The sequence below is a fragment of the Anomaloglossus baeobatrachus genome, chromosome 6 (assembly GCF_048569485.1).
Source record: "Anomaloglossus baeobatrachus isolate aAnoBae1 chromosome 6, aAnoBae1.hap1, whole genome shotgun sequence".
In the NCBI taxonomy this organism is placed as follows: Eukaryota; Metazoa; Chordata; class Amphibia; order Anura; family Aromobatidae; genus Anomaloglossus; species Anomaloglossus baeobatrachus.
In genome coordinates this window covers 468801722-468827297 of record NC_134358.1, presented here as the reverse complement: position 1 = coordinate 468827297, position 25576 = coordinate 468801722, and the positions used below count along the sequence as shown (strand labels likewise).

The 25576-nt window shown below is 42.9% G+C and overlaps 1 protein-coding gene across 2 annotated transcripts in view; it reads left to right on the top strand.

Moving 5' to 3' along the window:
• The window catches only part of CHN2 (chimerin 2), a 519880-nt gene that overhangs the window by 217491 nt on the left and 276813 nt on the right, over positions 1-25576 (top strand). For both annotated transcript variants that reach the window (XM_075315321.1, XM_075315322.1), the window contains exons 2-3: positions 5881-5919; positions 10286-10341. In XM_075315321.1, coding sequence (XP_075171436.1) covers positions 5881-5919; positions 10286-10341 — 95 coding nt within the window. The remainder of the gene's footprint in view (positions 1-5880; positions 5920-10285; positions 10342-25576) is intronic.

The following is a 25576-nucleotide window of genomic DNA, read 5'->3' as shown; positions in this document are numbered from 1 at the left end:
ATCCAAAATTAAAATAAAAATGGAATAAGACGCCTATAGCTAGATAAAAAAGGTCCTTTTAAATGAACAAATATAACTCTATAAATGAGATGAGATGACAATACAAAATGAAGGAAGGTGAAATATGTATATATATTTATAAACATATACCTGTAAGGAGTGGGAAAAAAATAGATAAATATGAATATCAAATAATTAAATAGAAAAAACTATCACCGTCCAACTAATAAACAACCTCTTCCTGACAAGTTTTAATCCATAAAAAATGCAGATAAGGATGGATGTAAAATTACATATATATAATGGTAAAAAATATATGTGTGAATAAAGGATGAAAAAGAGAAAAGAAAGGGGGGGGGTAAAGTGAGAGTAGAGGTAGAAATAAATCGCAATGGTCAGGAAGCCTGTATGGTATTACCAGCAGTCATGATGTTTTATATGGTTAACCCTAGGTAAATTCTGGTGTATAATTAAAAGATAAATCGCAGATCCGAACGATAATTGAATCCATTCGGATATCTAGAATCTAACTTCAGGATCCATTTGGCTTCGGCTAATAGTAAGGCTTTAAACCAGTCCCCACCTCGTGGAGGTCTTGGGATAAATTCCAAGCCTGTGATCTTCAGGGTGGAGAAGTCAGCAGCATGACACTCGATGTAGTGCCTGGTTAATCCTGATAGGGAGCGTTTCTTGACTAATGTAGCATAACTCAGCGAAGTTTTATCTTGGGCAGCTGTGGGAATGCGGGTATGTTCTGAGATTCTAGTTCTCAGCGCTCGAGAGGTGCAGCCGACGTAATTTTTACAACAGGAAATACATGTACCAACATAAATTATATGCGTGGAGGAGCAATTGATGAAGGATTTAATTTCAAAACTCTCACCATTTTTTCCTGAAAGAAATTTGTTGTTCAGCATAAATTTGCAAAGATTGCACCTATTAGAACCGCATTTATAAGAGCCCTGTACGCTGAGCCAGTTTTTGTTCGATCTGCCAGATTTTTTAGGGGTATATCTACTAGGGGCCACAATATTCCCTATTGTACAAGCCCTCCTAGCCACTATGTTAACTCCTGATTTGAGGATGTGATTTAAAGTGGTGTCCTGGCATAGTAAAGGAACAAAGCGTAAAATGGCTTGCTTAATTTGGGGGAAGTCTGAACTATAGGGGGTAGAAAAGGTTATACAATCTTTACGTCTAGGGGATGTGGGGCGATCCTCCAGTAATGTGAGCCTGGAACGATTATCAGCGATGGAGGAAGCCATCTTTAAAATCTGCTCTGAGTATCCCCTTCGACTGAGTCTTCCCTTAATGCAAGCTGCCTCTTTGTGGTAGGCTTCTCCTGTGGAACATAAACGTTTGGCCCGTAAGAACTCACCCACAGGTAAATTTTTCAAAGTGTGGGGGGTGTGGCAGCTGGTGGCATGAAGAGAGGAGTTTCCACTGGTGGGTTTCCTGTAGAGGGTAGATTTAATGGAACCTGATATTATATCTCCAGATAACATGACGTCCAAAAAGGGGGCAGTCTCTGCATAAAGATTCATTTTGAATTTCAAATTAAGAGGATTATTATCAAAGTAGGTGTTAATAGCTTTCATGTTCTCCTGGGGGGTACTAGAATGATTATTCCTACAGATTAATATTTGGTCGTCTATATACCTGGCATACCAAACTATGTTATTTATAAAGGGATTGCTGTCTATATAGATATACTGTTCTTCCCAATAGGCCATGTAAATATTCGCCAAGGCACAGGAGAAACTTGCTCCCATCGGACATCCTGCCATCTGGAGAAAATAGTCACCGTTAAATTCAAAAAAATTATGAGTCAACAGGAAACCCGTAGCCATAAGAATAAATTCCTTGTGTGTATCTTCAAAAGGGCTATACTTTTCAAGGTGGTAGTAGAGGGCTTGGATAGCCTCTCTATGTGGGATACTAGGATATAGTGACTCCACGTCACTCATTATCCAATAGGAATCCTCAGTCCATGGAATTTTTTCTAAATTTTGCAAAAGGCTCTTGGTGTCCCTAATATAGCCCACAGAACGTTTAGCTAAGGGTTGAATCTGGTGGTCTATCCAATCACTTAGGTTGCTTAATAGGGACTTGGTGCTAGCCACTATAGGTCTAAGTGGTGGGGGAAACAAATCCTTATGTACCTTAGGGAGGCCCTGAAATATGGGGCATATGGGGGAGTCGACGTATAGGTATTCTTGAACCTTTTTGGTAAGGATACCCCATTCAAAGCCTCGTTGTAAGAGAGTTTGCAATTTGGATGAAATATCCAGTGTAGGGTCGCATGTTAGTTTCTTATATGTGGATTCATTACACAAGATGTTGTTAATCTCTCTTACATATAAGGCACTGTCCAGAACAACGACGGCGCCACCTTTGTCAGCCCTGCGGATGACAATATAATCGTTATTCTTTAGAACACCCAGAGCTCTCTTTTCCTTAGATGTAAGGTTCTCATGAATATGGGGCGTTTTGGTCAGTATGTCCCTAACTTCGGACTCCATAAGATCTTGAAAAGTGTCCATGATGGGGGTCCTTGAAGCGATGGGGTAAAAATCAGGGTTCTTAGTGGCAAAATTCGGGGGATTCGGTGTTCTAGTACAGGTGTTACCCAGTTCTTGTAAATGTGTCACCGCAATTTGTTCCCTAAGACTCAGGTGTAAAGGTATAATCGTAGAAATGGTGGTTGGTGATTTTGGTGGATCGTCACTTGTTTCACTTTCTTTATCAAAAAAATGTCGTTTTATTGTAAGGTTCCTTATAAATTTATTTATGTCAGTTATAGTTCGGAATAAATCAGCTCTGTTACTAGGGGCAAAATTAAGTCCTTTTTGAAGGATCCCAATCTGAACTGAGTCCAAAATAGAGGCAGATAAATTCACCACTGTGGTTTCTGGGGGGTCTTGAAGATTCAATTTCTCCAATAACGGTGTTTTCTGGACCTGAGGTAATATCTCCTCCCTCCTCCGTCTGTGCTTTCTGCCCCCTCTCCGTGGGTTGCGTCTCTTGTTGGAAAGTTTTTTGACGCATGTGGGGGATGGGTACCCCTGTTGGATTCATATGAGCTGGTGCTGTCGTTGGCAGAATCATTTTCTGTAGAGGAAAAATAGACTGTCCTTCCATTGCGTTGTCCTTGATTTTGTTTTTTTAAAATGGATTTGGACTTGGTGTTGAGATGCCACGTGTAGACCTGGTTGGACTCGTAGTCTTTGGTGTCTCTCCTATATTTATTTTGTTTTAAGTCCATTATATCGGATTCCACTTTATCAACAGTACTCCTGAGTCGTATATTAAGTCTGTCGAAATCCGTGGGATCATATGTCTCCACCAAATAAGTGTGAACTTTTTTAATTTGGTCATCAAGATTTTGAATGCGTTTCTTTTCCTCTAGGATAATCAGATCCATAAGCTTCAACGAGCAGGATGAGAGGATAGAATTCCAGCTCTCTTTAAATTCCTCAGAAAAGGAAAATGTAGGGGATTTTTTAAGCCGTAATCCCCTCGGGATCATTTGTTTTTCCGTATATTTATGCAGGGTCATAGAATCCCACCAGGTTTTTAAACGCTGAATGGAGAGTTTCTCCAGATCCCAGAAGGTATAGGTTGGCTCTCCCTGTTGATGGCTAGTCTGTGTGTTATTGGGATTCTTTTGTCCGGAAAAAACATCCTCCAACCTCTTCCTCCGTTCCTCACAATCCAAAAAACCCAAGGTATCCATACTAGGAGTAGTGGGTAAATGATGGTAATCCTGGTAGTAGCTCTGGAGACAGTCTTAAATAGATAGTCTGGATAATGGTTCCAAAAAAGGTCTTCACAAAAAAGCGAAAGGAGAAACAGTAGAATAAACTGTGTAATACCGCATTAGAAGGCTCTAAAAATATATACTGGGGTATGATGGTTTAAATGCTAGACACAGTCCACACAAAGGGCCGCAGGGAGCACGCAAGAAGAGGGTAGAACAGTTCAATGAGAATAAGAAAAGGTTTCTTCAGCTCACCTGTTGCCCGGACTGTTCAGCCTTGCGGGTGCCCGGGATCCTTCGGTCTAACCCGACCGGTAACAAGGAACGTGGAAGGCAAAGAGAGAGAAAGCGATCCGGCACAAATTCTCCTTAAGTTAAAATATTCAAGTCTTTATTTGGACATGGTTAAAAAATACACATCGTGAAGACCAAAAAAATCCATTCAGATGGTGCAAGTTCAGATCATGAAGGCTTTACGCGTTTCGGACTAATAACATAAAAACAAAACAAGTCCTTAATCATAAGTGCTTCATGAAGCCAGGGGAGCTACTAAAATAGCCTAAGCGTTAAGGTGAGGAGGAGGGAGGGGTGAGGGTATGCTAATAGCTATTAGCATACCCTCACCCCTCCCTCCTCCTCACCTTAACGCTTAGGCTATTTTAGTAGCTCCCCTGGCTTCATGAAGCACTTATGATTAAGGACTTGTTTTGTTTTTATGTTATTAGTCCGAAACGCGTAAAGCCTTCATGATCTGAACTTGCACCATCTGAATGGATTTTTTTGGTCTTCACGATGTGTATTTTTTAACCATGTCCAAATAAAGACTTGAATATTTTAACTTAAGGAGAATTTGTGCCGGATCGCTTTCTCTCTCTTTGCCTTCCACGTTCCTTGCCAGCACATACTAACCCTGGTCAACCCTATCTGGATACTGTGGTCAGTGCTTGTCCAGTGAACTAGACAGAGTGCCCACTATGGCTGTTTCCAATGGCCCTCAACACCTGAAGCCAGTCCTGGTTCTTCAGGAGGATTTAGCTTGCAGTTCTCATAAATTCTTTGGCTAGTGTTATAGAGGATGTGCCTCCTCCTTTGCCAAATAAGCAATTCATATTGGTTATTCCTTGTTGGTGTGTATGGATGTCATTAAAGGGAACCTGTCAGGTGCCATATGCACAAAGTACCATGAGCAGTTCTGGGTGCATATATTGCTAATACCTGTCTAACCGTCCCTGTATACACTAACATAGATAAAGGGATCTTTAGAAAAAGGATTTTTTCTTATGCTAATGAGCTCGGAGACTAGTCGCAAGGACGTTAAAAATCCCAACTTGCCACCCTTTTAGCATGTTAGAACGCCCACAGGGGCGTATTAACATGTTATTCAATGCAGTATCACCAGTGGTGTAGTGCGTACCTGTGTTCGCTGTGACCACGCTTCTGAATGCCCCGGCACTTCCGCTCATGTGCAGTATGAAGCCGGGTGTACGCGTCCCAGCTTCAGAGAGGTCTACTGCGCATGACCAGAAGTGCCGGGCATTCAGAAGCGCAGTCACAGTAAATACAGGACACCCACTTTTATCCACCATTGAGAGCATGGCTTTTTCTTGCCTGTCATATATTTTTGGGTAACCCGTTTCATAATTACTTTGTGAGTTTGTAAGACTACATTTCTCTAGAAAGGGCCAGTTTTGCGGATAGGACGGCTTCCTTTTAAGAAGGTTTTGCCTAGTTGGGGCACTCCTTTCAAATCCGTAGTTCTTATGGATTTATTTTTGATCCAAGTTGTTTTTTGGTTTTTTTTTATGTGCTAAAAAATAATTGAATCCTAGTAGAGAAACAACAAAAGCTTTTTCATAAGGGTTTCCTAAAGACCCTTCACAAAAAAATTTAAAAATGAGGCACAGTTTCCATCTGCAGCACTCAGTCTGCCAAAATGAATATTGTTTATTTATTTGACCTGTTGGAGCAAAATGCAGGTGTATTGTTTTCTGTGTGTACGCGTCTTATCAATATGTCTGTCTTTCTAACCTGAAGCCAGTCCCACAGGATAGCCATGAATTTGATAATCTCTTCACTTCCCAGCACAGTCAAGTAATGGATTGATTTCTTTTTGTTTCTAGATGCAGAGGAATACCAGCCCCCCATTTGGAAATCATACTGTGAGTATTACCTTTTATGTTATTTATCTCCTTCCTATTGAGACCACGTGAATCCAAGAGACAATTTTATATTAATATTTGATGCTTTGTGGATACGGACTGCAACCTAGAATATTTAAAGTACATGTCATAGGACAAATGGTGTTACCTTCATGTGTGACTACTTAAAGGGAACCTGTCAGGTCCTCAGTGCACCCAAAACCATGAACAGTTCTGGGTGCAGATCTGTAATCCCTGCCTAACCGTCCCTCTATTTAGTAGCATAGATATAGAGATCTTTAGAAACAGTATTTCTAAAGACCGTTTATGCGATGCTAATGAACGCGGGGACTAGTCACAAGGGCGTTATTTCCCTGGCTAGTCGGCCCACTTAGCTTGCTAGTACACCTCTGTGGATATTATAACATGCTTTACAATGCAACGCGCGGCTTTGTACCCTTAGCATTGAGCTCCTTTGACACCAGGTGAATGTGTCCTGACTTCAAAGAGGCTCACTGCCCATGATCGGAAGTAATCCGCACTTCCGGTCATGCACACTACTCCTCCCTGAACTCGGGACGCATACACCCGACTTCTGAGTAGTGCGCATGACCAGAAGTGCAGATGACTTCCGATCATGGGCAGTGAGCCTCTTTGAAGCCAGGACACATACACCCGCCATCAAAGAACCTGAAAGCTGACTGTTACAAAGTCGTTCACATGCGCGGCTTTATCTCATAGTGCCATGACGCTGGCTGTTGTACGGTAAAGCATGACATGCTAAGTGGGCCGACTAGTCAGGGAACTAACATCCGTACGACTAGTCACAGCCCTCATGAGTATCTCATAAACCATGTTTAGAAATACTGGTGCAGTTTTTACTATTGAAGTGGAACCAGGCAAAAGTGCTGCAAAATAGGCACAATATCAATAAATATGGTGATCCGGAAGACAAAGATGACAATAAGACATTTCTGCCCTCTATGGAAAAGTGGCTGTCTCAGAAAGGGGCTTCTCCAGCAGCTACATAATCTTCATAGGAGTAGGGAACCAGTTGAGATATTCAGAATAATCCTTGTAGAGTCCTATAAGGACCAGCAAGGCGTTTGTTTCGACAGTAGTGATGAGCTCACAATTTCCTGATCGGGGACAAGGAAGAGGGTTTTCTAGATCACCTAGGCCCTTTAATGGTCCTGTTGGTGATGGTAACTATTGGACAATCTTCTTTTGGGCTGGGGTTTATACTAATTTTTTGGGCAGCTTTAATTTGTTTCTAAGGTTCAGATTAGGAACTCAATTCTGTATGACAAAAAAGAATAACATCTTAAACTTGTTTATAACACACATAGTTATTCCCCTATTGTCTGTATTGTCTAGAGCCATGACTGTATGTAAAGCCTATCATTGTCAGACATTTACATCGAGATATCATGTAATGGCTCTGGTCCTCCAGAAAACAATTACCTGAACTCTTAGTTACCATAGAGACACAACGCTGATACTCATTCCTGTCGTTCTCTATTGTCCCTGAACAGTAATGTTTTCAAAGTGAAGCATTTTCTTCTTTCTGCAGATTGTTGCTCGGAAACACTTATATCTCAGCCATCATTTGAGATCATTCACGGAGAGAAGACGAAGTCTGCTTAGTCGTACAATTCAGCTAATGACTTGGGCCCTGTTCACATTACATTTATGGATTGCATCAGGGGGTCTGTCTGAATCCCCAAGAAGACAGGATTCAGACAAACCCCTGATGGAGCCCTAGGCTGCTGTGACCTGAATGGAGTGCACTTGAACTCAGTGTATGCTTTTTTTTTCTGAAAGTGTCCATCTTTTCAAACGAGCACAGAAACATAGGGCCCGATTCATTAAGACTGGTGTTTTATATGCCAGTCATAATGCGTTAGGTTCATCTTCCTCCCGCACAACCATCATTAAGAGGGGCACACCACTAAAGTAGCTTAACTTTTAAAGAACTTGTCAGGTGAGCTGTGACACCCCCACTGCTGCACATGCTCTGTCCACTTTGGCTGATATGGCTGTGACTGATGTGAAAATGCAAAACATCGCACCATTTTTCTGCCCAACTTTTCAGGGTGTTTTACTCCTGAAATGTGATGACTAAGGGGGGCTTTGCACACTACGACATCGCAGGTGCGATGTCAGTGGGGTCAAATCGAAAATGACGCACATCCGGCGTCGCAGTCGATATCGTAGTGTGCAAATCCTTTTTGATACGATTAACTAGCACAAAAGCGTCGTTATCGTATCATTGGTGTAGGGTCCGACATTTCCATAATGCCGGTGCAGTGACAGGTACGATGTTGTTTCTCGTTCCTGCGGCCGCACACATCGCTATGTGTGAAGCCGCAGGAGCGAGGAACATCTCCTACCTGCGTCCCGGCTGCAATGCGGAAGGACGGAGGTGGGCGGGATGTTTACATCCTGCTCATTTCTGCCCCTCTGCTTCTATTGACCGCCTGCCGTGTGACGTCGCTATGATGCCGCACGACCCGCCCCCTTAATAAGGAGGCGGGTCGCTGGCCAGAGCAACGTCGCAGGGCAGGTGAGTGCATGTGAAGCTTCTGTAGCGATAATGTTCGTTACTACGGCAGCAATTACAAGATATCGCAGCTGCGACAGGGGCGGGAACTATCGCGCTCGACATCGCAGCATCGGCTTGCGATGTCGCAGCGTGCAAAGTACCCCTTAGGCTACTTTGCAGATTTGTTTCAGGACAATCTGCATGTTCTCGTAGGAAAAATGCGCATTGTGCTGCTTTTTTTCCACATTTTACCTTCTATTTTGATGCACTTTTTTGATTATTTTTTTCCATTGCTTTGAAGGGGGAAAATGCAGGGAAAAAATGCAGAAAGAGTTGACATGCTACAGATATTTTCTGCAACAAAATCTGCAAGGAAAAAAATCCTGAACCTGTGCACAGCACTTTAGGATTCTCATTTACTTTGGCATCAGGATAATCCTGCAGATTTGTGAAAATCTTAAAGAAATAACAAGGCAAAAAATGCAGCAAAAACGCACCGTATGCACATAGCCTAAGGCCTCTTTCACACGTCAGTGATTCTGGTACGTATGTGCTAGTTTTTATCAGTACCAGAATCACGAACATACGTAGACCCATCAAAATCAATGGGTCTGCACACACATCAGTGATTTTTCACTGACCGTGTCTCCGTGCAGCGTACACGCGTGTCCATGTGCTCCGCACGGAGACATGTCCGTTTTTTTTCTGGCATCACTGATGACCCACGGACCACACTATGGTGTGATCCGTGAAACATGTCCCAGAAAAACACGTACATTGAAAATAAAATGATTTTATACTCACCTTCTCCAGCGATGCGGTCTCCAACCATTGCTGGCTGCTGGTTCCTGCCCGGCTAATTACTGTCATGCATATTAATTTATGCACAGCACATCCGGCCTGGAAGTAGCTGCAAAGGTGACACGGTGGCGGCCGGACACAGCATCCGGGAGAGTTCAACACCATGGACAGCAGGACCCAGGACAGGTGAGTTTATCGCCATGTGCAATCACAAAGCACGGCTCACAGATTGCACATGGACAACCCACATGTGCCGTGAATCACGGCACACGGAAGGACATATGCGTTTTTTACACGTCAGTGAAAAATGTCTGTGTTTTTCAGTGACCTGTGAAACAGGCCTAAGTCTGCTACTTTTTTTTCTGAAAATAAGAACCCATTCAGAACCCGCACAAGTGGAGTTCATTTCAATATCTTTGGTTCATTTGAGTCCCTTTTTTTTTTTTTTTTGTGATTCTGACACAACCCCCGAGTACACTGCAGAAACACTATGTGAACAGTGTCTTATCCTCATATCCAAATAATAGTAGCAGTGGTGATGTCACATCAATACTGCTGCAGCCCATCACTGCACTCAGTTACTTGTAATGTCTATATTAGCGGAGCTGCAGAGCCCAATGATTGGCTGCAGCGCAATTAAATTGACATTACCACTGCCACTAGTAGTTGCAGTTGTTATTGCACTGATTCAGTATCCTTACGTCGAGAAGTATCCCACAGTACTCACCTTCGGTATTCTGTCATCAATCACTCCCACCACACTATCGAATCCAGCTTCTGACTGGCAGTATCTTTGCATACCAAGTCTAATATATGCGTATCTATTTCTACTTTTGTGTATGGGGCTACTCACAAAGTCACCATCTGGAGACCTGGTCTTCATTTGCTTGACCTGGTGTTAATGCGCCAGGTTGGCAGACAGCTATGAGCCACATATCACGGGCCTGTGAGCCACATGTGGATCCTTAGCCTTTTCTAAAAATAAGTATAAAAAGGAATTGAAAAAGATAGTAATATATTTCTGTTGTCAATTATCTGTAGTATATCAGCTGCAACAAGAAGCTCCAAGGCCCAGAAGAATCGTATCACCACGAGAGGTACGTCTTCAATCAATTTCTTTTTTACTACTAACAAAGATTTGATATAGATACAGTATATAAATACATAGATGACAGAAGAGAGACTAGAAGTATCTTGCATATTTATAGGTGCATTTGTTACTATATAGGTTTGTGGAGCGAATTAGAGCATTGTATAATTTTAAAGGGAATCTGTCACCAGGTTTTTGCTACCTCATCTGAGAGCGGCATACTGAAGGAAAAGGGACCCTGATTCCAGCGATGTGTCACTTTATTTACTGGGTGCAGCACCTGTGACATAAGCAGAGTTCGTAGATTTAGCATGTAGCAGATTTCAGAAAGCTAACTCCACCCACACCATAGTTTTGTGTGTACAATGTCTATTGACAGTGAGCTGCTTATTAGAGGAGTGGACATGGTCAGACTAGCAGGTTTATGAGCTGTAGTCCTGGCAGTGATAATCTCCTGGTGATAAAACTTCATTGTGTGGAAACAACAGCATAAGTGACACATCCCTGAATTCAGTATTTTGACCCCTACATCATGCTGTCCTATACTCAAAGACTTCTGTTACTAATTACAAATATATCAATGGAAATCAAAAAGGTCCGTGAAGCCTCTGTTAGGAGTCTCGACACGGAAAATAGCCAGATATCCCTCTGGAAAGGACCTAGCAGAGGAGTGGCTCTTTTTAGGAGACCACCATAACCACCATATTAAGTGGCCCTTTTAGTCAATATCCAACTCTTGATGAGTTTAAAGATATGACAAGAGAAATACCAAGGCCAGGTAGCCATCCACAGACAGCTGTTTCGGGGGTATTTCCCCTCATTAGTATGAAGTAGAATTCTGGCCAGGTGGGAGCAATGCCTAGTAGACCAACAAGAGAAAACAATCACTGATCTTGGGGAGACCAGCCAGAGAAAACACTGCCGGCAGCCAGCGAGGGTGCTCAACACAGTGAAATCCTAGGTACATTGCACCACTGATTTGCATACTTGCCAGGGGGCAATGCACCTAGGATTTCACTGTGTTGAGTGCCTTCGTTGGCTGCCGGCAGTGTTTTCTCTGGCTGGTCTCCCCGAGATCAGTGATTGTTTTGTCAAATATATCAATGGAGCTGAGCGTGTGCGCTAATGGTAAAAACGTGATGTCTTTTTTTTTTTTGTAATGACTATGTAAACCTTTGTATTAATGTTTTTATTGCCGCTTGCTAAATGCAGAATTAAGCATTTTAAATAGTCTTTATTCAACATTTTACACCATTATTACTGCTCTAGAGACTGTGTAACTTCAACCATGGTTTTCCTGCTGCTTCTAACAGCTACATGATCACACTGCTCGTGGTTGTGTCAACTCTACCTTTCCCTTCACTGTGTTAGATAATGGCGGACAGTTCAGCTGCACAGGGTGGCATGGAGGAAGGGGGACACTGCAACTGCCCCATATCCTGACCCTGACTCCTCTATCTTCATTAATGTGAAAATGCGCCTGTAATGTATAAGCATGTGCATATTTTCTACGTATCTGCACATGCATGTGCATAGTGCGTGTTATATGTGAGTGTGGATATACAGGTGGGGTATGGTGGACAGGGGAACCAGACACACATTAAGCACATGATCCCTTCGCGACCAATTTTCAACTCTGTTGTTAAAGAGGATTTTTCCCTAGTTATAGTGTTAAATATGGAATAGTGGCTGCAGTGCTAAATATAATTTGTTTTATTTTCTTAATTGCTCCTCTCCACTGCAGCAATATTAGCTTGCAAAATTTACATTTTCATTTATGCTAAGCCCAAGGGGGCATTAACAGAGATTCATCTCTGGTGGTGTGTACTTTTTCCTTACATAACGTTGACCATTCATAGGCAGGATGCATCATGAAGGGGAAAAAAACTTAGAAAAGGCTTTCTTCTTTGATACATATAATTCACTGATTTCTGCATCTACTGTATAGAGTATGGCAGAGCTGTGTCATTTTTAACACCTCCAGTTTTCATCTCATGGCCATCAATGTGGGAAGAGAAGGTACAGCAGTGCTGACAGTGCTGTGGGAGGAGAGCTGCAAGAGGTGTTTGTATTGACACTCAGCTCCACTGTATTCCTGCTCAATCATGAATCATGTTTGGTAGGCTTATTGGAGCAGTGGCTAGAGGAAGAATATGAAGTTTTATACTATCTTCAGCTGCTTGCTTTCAATGACATGTTGTAATCGCTCCTCTTGCACATTGATGGATAGCCTGCTGTGCAGCATGTGTGTGCAGAGGAGGCTGTCAATCTAAGTGGTGGTGAGTAATTACAGCACTCGCTGTTTAGTGAGCTGTGACTTTAACCGCACAATGCACTACTCCAATGACTGGAAAAGAGCAGCTGCAGAATAATACTTCATTTTCTCCCTGTAGTCTCTGCTTTCGTAAGACTGCAAGACATAATCTACATTGCCTTGCGAAAGTATTCGGCCCCTTTGAATTTTCCAACCTTTTTTCACATAATAAACTGAAAATTGGGGCGTGCAATATTATTCGTCCCCTTTAAGTTAATACTTTGTAGCGCCACCTTTTGCTGCGATTACAGCTTAAAGTTGCTTGGGGTATGTCTCTAGCGGTTTTGCACATCGAGAGACTGAAATTCTTGCCCATTCTTCCTTTGCAAACAACTCGAGCTGAGTGAGGTTGGATGGAGAGCGTTTGTGAACAGCAGTTTTCAGCTCTTTCTACAGATTCTCAATTGGATTCAGGTCTGGACTTTGTCTTGGCCATTCTAACACCTGGATATGTTTATTTGTGAACCATTCCATTGTAGATTTTGCTTTATGTTTGGGATCATTGTCTTATTGAAAGCCAAATCTCCGTCCCAGTCTCAATTCTTTTGCAGACTCCAACAGGTTTTTTTCAAGCATGGTCCTATATTTGGCTCCATCCATCTTCCCATCAATTTTACCCATCTCCCCTGTCCATGCTGAAGAAAAGCAGGCCCAAACCATGATGCTGCCACCACCATGTTTGACAGTGGGGATGGTGTGTTCAGGGTGATGAGCTGTGTTGCTTTTACGCCAAACATATCGTATGGCATTGTGCTCAAAAAGTTCGATTTTTGTTTCATCTGACCAGAGCACCTTCGTTCCACTCTTCCATAAAGGCCAGATTTGTGCAGTGTATGGCTGATTATTGTCCTATGGACAGACTCTCCCACCTCAGCTGTAGATCTCTGTAGTTCATCCAGAGTGATCTTGGCTGTATCTCTGATCAGTCTTCTCCTTGTGTGAGATGAAATTTTTGAGGGACAGCCGGGTCTTGGTAGATTTGCAGTGGTATGATACTCCTTCCATTTCAATATGATCGCTTGCACAGTGCTTCTTGGGATGTTTAAAGTTTTGGAAATCTTTTTGTAACCAAATCCGGCTTTAAACTTCTCCACAACAGTATCCCGGACCTGCCTGTTGTGTTCCTTCTTCTGCATGATGCTCTCTGCGCTTTTACCAGAACACTGAGACTATCACAGAGCAGGTGCATTTATATAGAGACTTGATTAGACACAGGTGGTTTATATTTATCATCTTCAGTTATTTAGGACAACATTGGATCATTCAGAGATCCTCAATGAACTTCTGGAGTGCGTTTGCTGCACTGAAAGTAAAGGGGCCAAATAATATTGCACGCCCCAATTTTCAGTTTATTATTTTTTACAAAAATTTAAAATAAGCAATAAATTTCGTTCAACTTCACAATTGTGTCCCACTTGTTGTTGATTCTTCACCAGAACATTAAAATATTTATATATATGTTTGAAGCCTGAAATGTGGGAAAAGGTTGAAAAATTCAAGGGGGCCGAATACTTTCGCAAGGCACTGTAAATACTATTTATCTGAAGATTACTACTTTATCTGCATGCAAATTACATGTACTAATGTGATAGGTTCCATATAAAGATACCAGCAGGGAGGAAAGGGAGGTTATGCACAACACATCAATGTGGAGACACTTGAGAAAATATCCAGTAAGAGCAGATCACACAAGCTCTGGTTCCTTGGGAAAGCACACAGAGTAATGTGGAGGAAGAAATCATAAAGATTACAATTAAGCGTTGAAAAAGGAGATCTCCCAGGGCTGATTGTGCATGAGGTATGGGAAATCACACTCCTCGGCTTCAGTGTTTGTTGGCATTAGGTAGCAAAGATCCTTCATGGGCTGTGGAAGAAATCAGTACAGGGATGAAGCTGTGCTAGTACATAAGAGTGGGTGAAGACAATTGCTTCCCGGACACACAGACCTCATGCCCTACATGTTCTATTATTTGTCTGTGGAAGAGAAAGCGCACATAGGGTCTTACCAGGTATAAGATTTCGCAAATATGGTGCCAAAGGCACACTCACCTCTTGAAGTTGTGTCAGGCACAACTCCTTGATGCACATATATCAAAAAGTGGTCAGCAGCAGACCGAAGCGAGAGATAAAATGATATGGATAAAAGAACTCCGAGTTTAATGCTGTGCTAGAAACCACATGAATCCAGAAGTATGTGACGAAATCCTTTTTCTTTATTTCTGCAGGTCGACGCGTTTCAAAGACATATCCGTCGTCTTCATCAGGACAAAAGAACAGTATCAATAGATATCTTTGAAATGCGTTAACCTGCAGAAATAAAGAAAAATAATTTAATCACATACTCCTGTATTCACGTGGTTTCTAGCACAGCATTAAACCCAGATTTCTTTTCTCCATATTGTTTTATCTACATGTTCTAGTGGGAGGGACATGTTCACATGAGATAATCTGCAATCGGGAATACGTTGCAAACTGCACATCAGGGAGTCTGAAAATAAATAAAAAATACAAACTAAAACTATATTTAACTAAGGTAACTGCTAAGATGTATAAAAAGATTTTTTTCATGCCAGAGGTGTCCAATGGCCATAAATAATTCCAGAATATCTCTATCTGGATTTAGAACATTATGCCTCCCACTTTCCCACCTCAAGCCTAGTTGTGACACATATTTACAATCTCAGAATACAAATTCTGGTGAAACGTTACTGGCATCGTTCGTAATGTGACGTGACAGGCAGCATTCAGTGCTAATGTTGGATGACAATGGTGTTTGTAAATTGTATACATGTAAGATGCCAAGGTTACAGCCTGAGCTTTATTAGGCTGCACACAATTTATTTCTATCTTAGACCAGTGAAATCACAATGCAGGGTGAGGTGGTAGACTACCAAAAAGGCAGCCGATGCTAGTACCAGTCCTGATCATACAGCATCTTCAAAGGCACTGAACATTAAAGGGGGTTTCACTACATTTTCACCCCCTTGCCATATATCATAGTTCTTCTAAACTATACCTTTTGTAGTATACTTGTATTAGATGTATACCTCCTTTAAACGCATCTCAACAAGGCTCACATGGTACAGGATTGTTATGCAGATTCTTAATCTACCTCTGTTTTGTCTGATAACTTTTCCAGCACAGAAATCAGACAAAATGAAAATAAGTCGTCCTGATGGTGGGTGTGGACGTTTTGGAGTGAATCACAATTCTGCCTCACAAGCTAAGCTGACATATTCTTTCAGCAGTAACAGCAGGGGCTGACACCTAGTAAAGTGCTGTGATCTGCATTTCAAAAACAAAAGGTTTAGGTAATCCAGTCACTGACATGGACAGCTGAAAAGTGCTGAAATTTGCAAAACAAACATAGTGGCAGGGCTATACTGGCCATCTGGCAACTGCCAGATGGACTGGTACCTACCCTGGGCTGCTCTGACACTTGGTATCTCCCAATATGTTCAGTAGCACAGTGTGGAGAAGGAAGGAGGCAAGCTAAGTGCTGGCAAACAATCTACAGCAGTGCATGATGGGACTTGTAGTTTTAGCAAACAGTAAGCCTGGGGAGGGGAAAAAATTGATGTAAACATCAGAACTGCTGCTGGGAGACACCAAGTGATGCTATCTGCATGATAAAAGCTTTATATATCTATAATAAGAGTATGGATGCATTTAGTCGCACATAATAGCACAATTGATGAATAAAAAATGAACTGAGTTAGTGTGGTGGATAACGTCTTTAATATTTCATTTTGAATAATTCATTTATGTAAGCTTTTGCTATTGCCATTATTTGTCAGTAAAGAAAATTTTTTTTCTTTTCCAAAAGTTGTCTCTTTAGTTTGTGATTTAAAAGTACATTCCCATAAGCTAACAAACCTTAAAACATAGTTTCATAGTTTCATCGTTTTTAAGGTTGAAGGGAGACTCTAAAGCAGACCTGGGCAAGGGGTGGCCCGCGGGCCACATCCGGCCCGCCTGCTCTCTGTGACCGGCCCGCCCGTCTTCAGCCGGTGCAGTGGAGCCGGGCTGCAGCGTGCCGAGCAGGAAGAGATCCTGTGCAGGTCCGCCGCACAGTCAGTGCAGGCAGCGGAACGCAGGAGTCTTTCCTCTGTTCCCTGCCGGCACTAATTGTCAGTGACACACGCGCGCTCTGACGTTGTCAGTACTGCGCTGCGTGTGTCATTTCAAAAGTTCCCGCCGGGCAGGAGAAGAACGAAGCAGCACAGCAGAGGAATAATTCATCTTGCAGGACCTGCGATGATGTCACGCCCATGTGACTGTGTGGGAGGAGAAACAGGATGCCGGGCAGAAAGCAAAGCAAGAGATGCTGAATGCTGAAGGAGATGTGGACACATGATAACTGGTAATGAGAAAAGAGGGGACATGAGGGGAAAGGGGGCTGCAGGGTGAGTGGCATATGAGGGAAGATGGAGCTGCATGGTGAGTGGCATATGAGGGAAGATGGAGTTGCAGGGTGAGTGCATATGTGGGAAGCTGGAGCTGCAGGGTGAGTGGCATATGAGGGAAGCTGGAGCTGCAGGGTGAGTGGCATATGAGGGAAGCTGGAGCTGCAGGGTGAGTGGCATATGAGGGAAGCTGGAGCTGCAGGGTGAGTGGCATATGAGGGAAGCTGGAGCTGCAGGGTGAGTGGCAAATGAGGAAAGATGGAGCTGCAGGGTGAGTGGCATATGAGGAACGATGGAGCTGCAGGGTGAGTGGCATATGAGGGAAGATGGAGTTGCAGGGTGAGTGGCATATGAGGAAAGATGGAGCTGCAGGGTGAGTGGCATATGAGGGAAGATGGAGTTGCAGGGTGAGTGGCATATGAGGAAAGATGGAGCTGCAGGGTGAGTGGCATATGAGGGAAGCTGGAGCTGCAGGGTGAGGGGCATATGAGGGAAGATGGAGTTGCAGGGTGAGTGGCATATGAGGAAAGATGGAGCTGCAGGGTGAGTGGCATATGAGGAAAGATGGAGCTGCAGGGTTAGTGGCATATGAGGAAAGATGGAGCTGCAGGGTGAGTGGCATATGTGGGAAGATGGAGTTGCAGGGTGAGTGGCATATGAGGGAAGATGGAGTTGCAGGGTGAGTGGCATATGAGGAAAGATGGAGCTGCAGGGTGAGTGGCATATGAGGAAAGATGGAGCTGCAGGGTGAGTGGCATATGAGGGAAGATGGAGTTGCAGGGTGAGTGGCATATGAGGAAAGATGGAGCTGCAGGGTGAGTGGCATATGAGGAAAGAAGGAGCTGCAGGGTGAGTGGCATATGAGGAAAGATGGAGCTGCAGGGTGAGTGGCATATGAGGGCAGATGGAGTTGCAGGGTGAGTGGCATATGAGGGAAGCTGGAGCTGCAGGGTGAGTGGCATATGAGGGAAGATGGAGCTGCAGGGTGAGTGGCATATGTGGGAAGATGGAGTTGCAGGGTGAGTGGCATATGAGGGAAGATGGAGCTGCAGGGTGAGTGGCATATGAGGGAAGATGGAGCTGCAGGGTGAGTGGCATATGAGGGCTGCAGACTGACAGAAGGATGTGAAGGGGTGCAGAGTGTTTGAGAGGGGTAAGTTGGGGTACAGGCAGGGTGAGATATGTGGGCAGGGTGTGTGATATGGGGGTGCAGGCTGTATGGGGTGTAGTGTGTGTGTGATATGGGGGTGCAGGCTGTATGGGGAGCAGGGTGTGTGACATATGGGGGTGTAGTATATTACAGGTGTGCTAAATGGAGGTGTGTATAGTGGTGTAGTATATGGGGGTATAGTGATGTAGTATATTACAGGTGTACCATATGGAGGCGTAGTATATTACAGGTGTGCTATATGGAGGTGTATATTACAGGTGTACTATATGGAGTTGTAGTATATTACAGGTGTGCTATATGGAGGTGTAGTTATTACAGGTGTACTATATGGGGGTGTACTATATTACAGGTGTAGTATATGGGGTGTAGTGATGTAGTATATTACAGGTGTAGTATATAGGGGTGTAATGATGTAGTATATCGGAGGTGTATTATATAGTGGTGTAGTATAATACAGGTGTATATGGGGGTGTAGTATATTACAGGTATATGGAGGGAGTGTAGTATAATACAGGTGTAGTATATGGAGGGGGTGTAGTGATGTAGTATATTGGGTAGAACTGAGGTAATTATATTAGTCCGGCCCTCTAAACCAATCCCAATTTCTCATGCGGCCCCATGGGAAAATTAATTGCCCACCCCTGCTCTAAAGGGTACTTTACATGCTGCGACATCGCTAGCGATCTCATTAGCGATATGAAATTCTAGATCGCAAGTGCGATTATTTGAGATCGCACATAGGTCATTTTACACATGTGCGCTCTCGAAAGATCGCACTTGCGATCTAGAATTTCACATCGCTAACGGGATCGCTAGCGATGTCGCAGTGTGTAAAGTACCCTTTAGTCCATCTAGTTCAACCCGTAGCCTAACATGTTGATCCAGAGGAAGGCAAAAAAACCCCAATGTGTCAAACAAGCTCCAATGGGGAAAAAAAAATTCCTTCCTGACTCCACATACGGCAATCAGACTAGTTCAATGGATCAACACCCTGTCATAAAATCTAATATACATAACTGGTAATATTAAATTTTTCAAGAAAGGCATCCAGGCTCTGCTTAAATGTTAGTAGTGAATCACTCATTACAACATCATGCGGCAGAGAGTTCCATAGTCTCACTGCTCGTACAGTAAAGAATCCTCATCTGTGATTATGATTAAACCTTCTTTCCTCAAGACGTAGCGAATGCCCCCGTGTTCCAGTCACAGGCCTAGGTGTAAAGAGATCTTTGGAAAGGTCTCTGTACTGTCCCTTCATATATTTATACATTGTGATTAGATCCCCCCTAAACCTTCGTTTTTCCAAACTAAATAACCCCCAAGTTTAATAACCTGTCATGGTATTGCATGTATTTCTTATTGCCTAAATTGTGACTTCACAATTTTAAAAGATTTTTCAAGACATCAACATGTTTCTTCAAGGGGCTAGCTACTACTGTAAAACCTCTTCTTAACTGCTAAAGTGTCCAGATAAAATAAAAAAAACATCTCTCATGGGTGATGATGGTCTGACCTGAAGTGTGTAATCAAAGGAATTATTATGCAAGTAGAAAAGTGTTGTATTACTTATTACCTCCAAGATTTGAGTTATTCTACTGTATATCATATGTTGCCTATCCTATAACTTGTAAACATGTTCTTTACTCAAATAGAATTTACTCAAAAAAACTTCTCAGACAACGCCTTTTCTGCAATGTTAGCGTTGTGTCTCCTGGCGGTCGCGTGTCATTGTTATATCAGCAAATTAGGAGCCGCTCAGCTGATGTTCACTTTCATGTAAAATCCCATGGCATGTAGCTTTGGGATTGTCATGATAGCACGGACCCTATTTTGGTTAATATGAGGAGGATTTTTCTGCCTGGTAACGTGAGTCAGCTGGCATGTAGCCAATCAGCTGACTGCATGGGTGTTTATGAAATATTGATTGGTTATTGTCAACTTTGTGTGAGAAGGAGTTTGTATAAATATCTGGGTTTTAGTCAGCTGTGTCAGTCACAGCTGACAGGATCAAGTGATTTGTCATGAAGTCACTGCTGCAACAAATTCTCAGGAGAGCTGGAGAGGAAGATGGCGATGAGAGCCTGCCTTGGGATGGTACCGCTGAAGTGTCGGGCGGTATGGAGCGGGGGGAGGTTCGGGTGCGACTCCGGTGGAGGTTTCGGTCGGTGGTCGAGGAAAAGGAAAGAAGTGTACTCACCGCCGGCGTCGGGAGGAAGAACGGGTCGGAAGTCGGCTGGAGCGAAGAGTAGCAGCGCTTGGAAGAAGTCGTCGGCGGCGGCATCGCTGGACCAGTCCCGCGGTGAAGGAAGAGGCAGTCGGGCGAGATCTTCGTGGTCAATCCCAGTGGTATCGCGAGAATTGGGCATCACGGGCTGGCTGGTTGTCGCGTCATCATGAGGTGATCGCCGGCCAGGATGTCTGATGTCTGGCTTCCACCGCTCCAGAAGAAGATGGGTTCTTCAGGCCGCCGGCGGGTGAGGACTTCGGTCTGGGCTGTAGCTTGCCGTCGCTGCTGCAAAAGAGCTCTAGTGCAGCGGCGGCGCTACAGGCCTGGTCTTCGGAGGACTTTGGGAGCGAGAGCGGTGAGGCGGGATGTACTTCAGGGCCTACCGCTGCGGCCGGCACAGCCATCGCTCCCCAGCTGCTGGAGACAACCGACAGGATTGGTGATCGTCCCTGCAAGTCTGGTGAGCTATCCTATTCCCTCGGTACTAACACTGGAGTAGGTAATAGGGACAGTGTTAGGGAGTTCATTTACAGCGTGTGCGCTGAGTTCATGCAGGGGGGAAGTAGGGTAGACACCATACACACACATGTACAGCCTGATGCACATGAGGGTAGCTTTAAGGGCATCCCTCAAACATGCTTTGAGGAAGCATTAACTTGTCAGGCTTCGCCTTTAGGTTTTCATCTGAGCAATGCGACAAAAGAGGATTTGGAGCAGAGAATATATGGATGGGTTTTCTTTGTCACCGTAAGGTAGGGCTTTATTGTGTTTGAGTGGGCATGAAGCCAAAGGTGAGAGTGAGGTTATGAGGAAGGTTTTCAAATCCTTTCACATTTGGCTGCAGGCCTTCTCAATTTATCCTATCGTAGTTTTGGGGGGCATTGCTTGGCTTATATACGATGAATCATTCCGGCACTCATCAGGAGGGCTTTAAACTAGAAGAAGAGGGGATGGGAGAAAAAACAGCAGACAAGAACATGCAACAGAAGGACAAACTAATCAAGGATACTAGATGCCGTAAAGAGGACCCAAGACAGGGTAATCAGAAGGAAGCTAAGAAAAGGGGAGCAAAACTTCTTTCCTGCATGCTGACCAATGCAAGAAGCCTGACCAATAAGATGGAGGAATTGGAGCTGGTAATGTATGAGGAGAAATACGACATAGTAGGAATAACTGAGACCTGGTTAGATGATAGTTATGACTGGGCGGCTAACCTGCAAGGATATGAATTGTTTAGGAGGGATCGTAAAAAAAGGAAAGGGGGTGGAGTCTGTCTATATATAAAGTCCAGTTTAAAGCCCAGACTAAGAGAAGATATTCAAGAGGGAAATGAAGAGGTGGAGTCTCTATGGGTGGAGATACAAGGAGGGAAAACTAATAAAATCCTCATAGGGGTTTGTTATAAGCCACCAAATATAACAGAAACCACTGAAAATGTATTATTGAAACAAATAGACAAAGCAGCAAATCACAATGAGGTGATTATTATGGGGGACTTCAACTACCCCAATATAGACTGGGAAACTGAAACCTGCGTATCTCAGAAAGGAAACCGGCTTCTATCAGTAACCAAGGATAATTATCTGTCCCAACTTGTGCCGGGCCCAACTAGAGGGGCAGCCCTTCTGGACTTAATTTTAAGCAACAGGCCAGATAGAATAACAGACGTACGAGTGGATGGGCACCTAGGGAATAGTGACCACAATATAATACAATTCCACTTGTCCTTTAGTAAGGTGCCTTGGAGGGGGGTTACAAAAACGCTGAATTTCAGCAAAGCAAAGTTTGATCAGCTTAGAGAAGACCTTCGCCAAATTGATTGGGACATTGTCCTCAAAAATGGGAGCACAGAAAATAAGTGGGACATTTTTAAATCGGTATTAAACACCCACTGCGAGCTAGCCATACCATACAGAAATAAAAGGGCTAGGAACAGGAGAAAACCAATGTGGCTAAATAAGGATGTAAAAGGGGCAATAAATAATAAGAAAAAGGCATTTAAAAAGCTAAAACAAGAAGGCAGTGAGGAAGCATTAAAAATATATAGAGAAAAAAATAAAATGTGTAAAAAACAAATATATTTAGCAAAAGTAGAAACTGAGAGACTCATTGCTAAGGAAAGCAAAGCAAATCCCAAACTATTCTTTAATTATATAAACAGAAAAAAGATTAAAATTGATGGTGTTGGCCCTTTAAAGAATAATGAGGGTAAAATCATAGAAAGCGATGTGGGAAAAGCAAATGTTTTAAATACTTTTTTCTCAACTGTGTTCACACAGGAAAAGCATATGCTAGGGGAAATGCAGAGTGATCATGTAAATGCCCCATTAAGTATGACCTGCCTAACCCAGGAAGAAGTGCAGAACCGACTTAGTAACATTAAAATTGACAAATCACCAGGCCCTGATGGCATTCACCCTCGGGTATTAAGGGAGTTAAGTAATGTGATAGACAGGCCTCTATTCCTTTTATTTAAAGACTCTATAGAAACTGGGTCTGTTCCACTGGATTGGCGGCTAGCAAATGTAGTACCAATATTCAAAAAAGGGTGCAAAAGGGAACCTGGAAACTATAGGCCGGTAAGCTTAACATCTGTTGTGGGTAAAATGTTTGAAGGGTTTTTAAGGGATACTATTATGGAATGTCTCAATGTTAATAACTGTTTAACTCCATATCAACATGGATTTATGAAGGATCGCTCCTGTCAAACTAACCTGATCAGCTTCTATGAGGATGTAAGCTCTCACATGGACCGAGGAGAATCATTGGATGTCATTTATCTCAACTTCGGTAAAGCATTTGACACTGTCCCACATAAAAGACTGCTAAGTAAAATGAGAAAGCTTGGGCTCGGGGAAAATGTGTGTAGATGGGTAGGTAGCTGGCTTAGTGGTAGAAAACAAAGAGTGGTTATTAACCCCTTCACCCCCGGCCACTAAAACACCCTAATGACCGGGCCATTTTTTGCAATTCTGACCAGTGTCACTTTGACAGGTTATAACTCTGGAACGCTTCAACGGATCCTGGCGATTCTGACATTGTTTTTTCGTGACATATTGTACTTCATGTCAGTGGTAAATTTAGGCCGATATTTTTTGCGTTTATTTGTGAAAATTTAGGAAATTTGGCGAAAATTTTGAAAATTTCGCAAATTTCAAACTTTGAAAATTTATGCCCATAAATCTGAGAGATATGTCACACAAAATAGTTACTAAATAACATTTCCCACATGTCTACTTTACATCAGCGCAATTTTCGAAACAAATTTTTTTTCCGTTAGGAAGTTAGAAGGGGTCAAAGGTCATCAGCAAATTCTCATTTTTCCAACAAAATTTACAAAATAATTTTTTTAGGGACCACATCACATTTGAAGTGACTTTGAGAGGCCGAGGTGACAGAAAATACCCAAAAGTGACCCCATTCTAAAAACTACACCCCTCACACTGCTCAAAACCACATCCAATAAGATTATTAACCCTTTAGGTGCTTCACAGGAACCAAAGCAATGTGGAAGGAAAAAATGAAAATTTTACTTTTTAACACAAAAATGTTACTTTAGCCATAAAATTTTCATTTTTACAAGGGAGAAAAGAGAAAGTACACAATACAATTTATTGTGCATGTTCTCCTGAGTACGCTGATACCCCATATGTGGTAAAAATCAATTGTTTGGGCGCACGGCAGAGCTCGGAAGGGAAGGAGCGCCATTTGAATTTTTGAACGCAAAATTAGCTGCACTCATTAGCGGACGCCATGTCGGGTTTGAAGACCCCCTGAGGTGCCTAAACAATGGAGCTCCCCCATAAGTGACCCCATTTTGGAAACTAGAGGCCTCAAATAATTTTTCTAGATGTTTGGTGAGCACTTTGAACCCCTGGGGGCTTCACAAAAGTTTATAGCGTTGAGCCGTGAAAAGAAAAAAAAAATTTTTTACCACAAAACGGTTGCTTCAACTAGGTAGCTTTTTTTTTCACAAGGGTAACAGGAAAAAATGCACCATAAAATGTATTGTGCATTTTCTCCTGAGTACGCAGATACCTCATATGTGGTGGAAATCAAATGTTTGGACACACAGCAGTGCTCGGAAGGCAAGGAGCGCCATTTGAATTTTTGAGTGCAAAATTAGCTGCACCTGTTAGCGGACGCCATGTCGGGTTTGAAGACCCCCTGAGGTGCCTAAACAATGGAGCTCCCCCACAAGTGACCCCATTTTGGAAACTAGAGGCCTCAAATAATTTTTCTAGATGTTTGGTGAGCACTTTGAACCCCTGGGGGCTTCACAAAAGTTTATAGCGTTGAGCCGTGAAAAGAAAAAAATTTTTTTTTACCACAAAACGGTTGCTTCAACTAGGTAGCTTTTTTTTTCACAAGGGTAACAGGAAAAAATGCACCATAAAATGTATTGTGCATTTTCTCCTGAGTACGCAGATACCTCATATGTGGTGGAAATCAAATGTTTGGACACACAGCAGTGCTCGGAAGGCAAGGAGCGCCATTTGAATTTTTGAGTGCAAAATTAGCTGCACCTGTTAGCGGACGCCATGTCGGGTTTGAAGACCCCCTGAGGTGCCTAAACAATGGAGCTCCCCCACAAGTGACCCCATTTTGGAAACTAGAGGCCTCAAATAATTTTTCTAGATGTTTGGTGAGCACTTTGAACCCCTGGGGGCTTCACAAAAGTTTATAGCGTTGAGCCGTGAAAAGAAAAAAAATTTTTTTTACCACAAAACGGTTGCTTCAACTAGGTAGCTTTTTTTTTCACAAGGGTAACAGGAAAAAATGCACCATAAAATGTATTGTGCATTTTCTCCTGAGTACGCAGATACCTCATATGTGGTGGAAAGTAATTGTTTGGGCGCATGGCGGGGCTCAGAAGAGAAGGAGCGCCATTTGACAGCAAAATTGGTTGGAATCATTAGCGGACACCATGTCACGTTTGGAGACCCCCTATGGTGCCTAAACAGTGGAGCTCCCCCACAAGTGACACCATTTTGGAAACTAGAGCCCTCAAATAATTTTTCTAGATGTTTGGTGAGCACTTTGAACACCTGGGGGCTTCACAGAAGTTTATAGCGTTGAGCCGTGAAAAGAAAAAAAAAATTTTTTACCACAAAACGGTTGCTT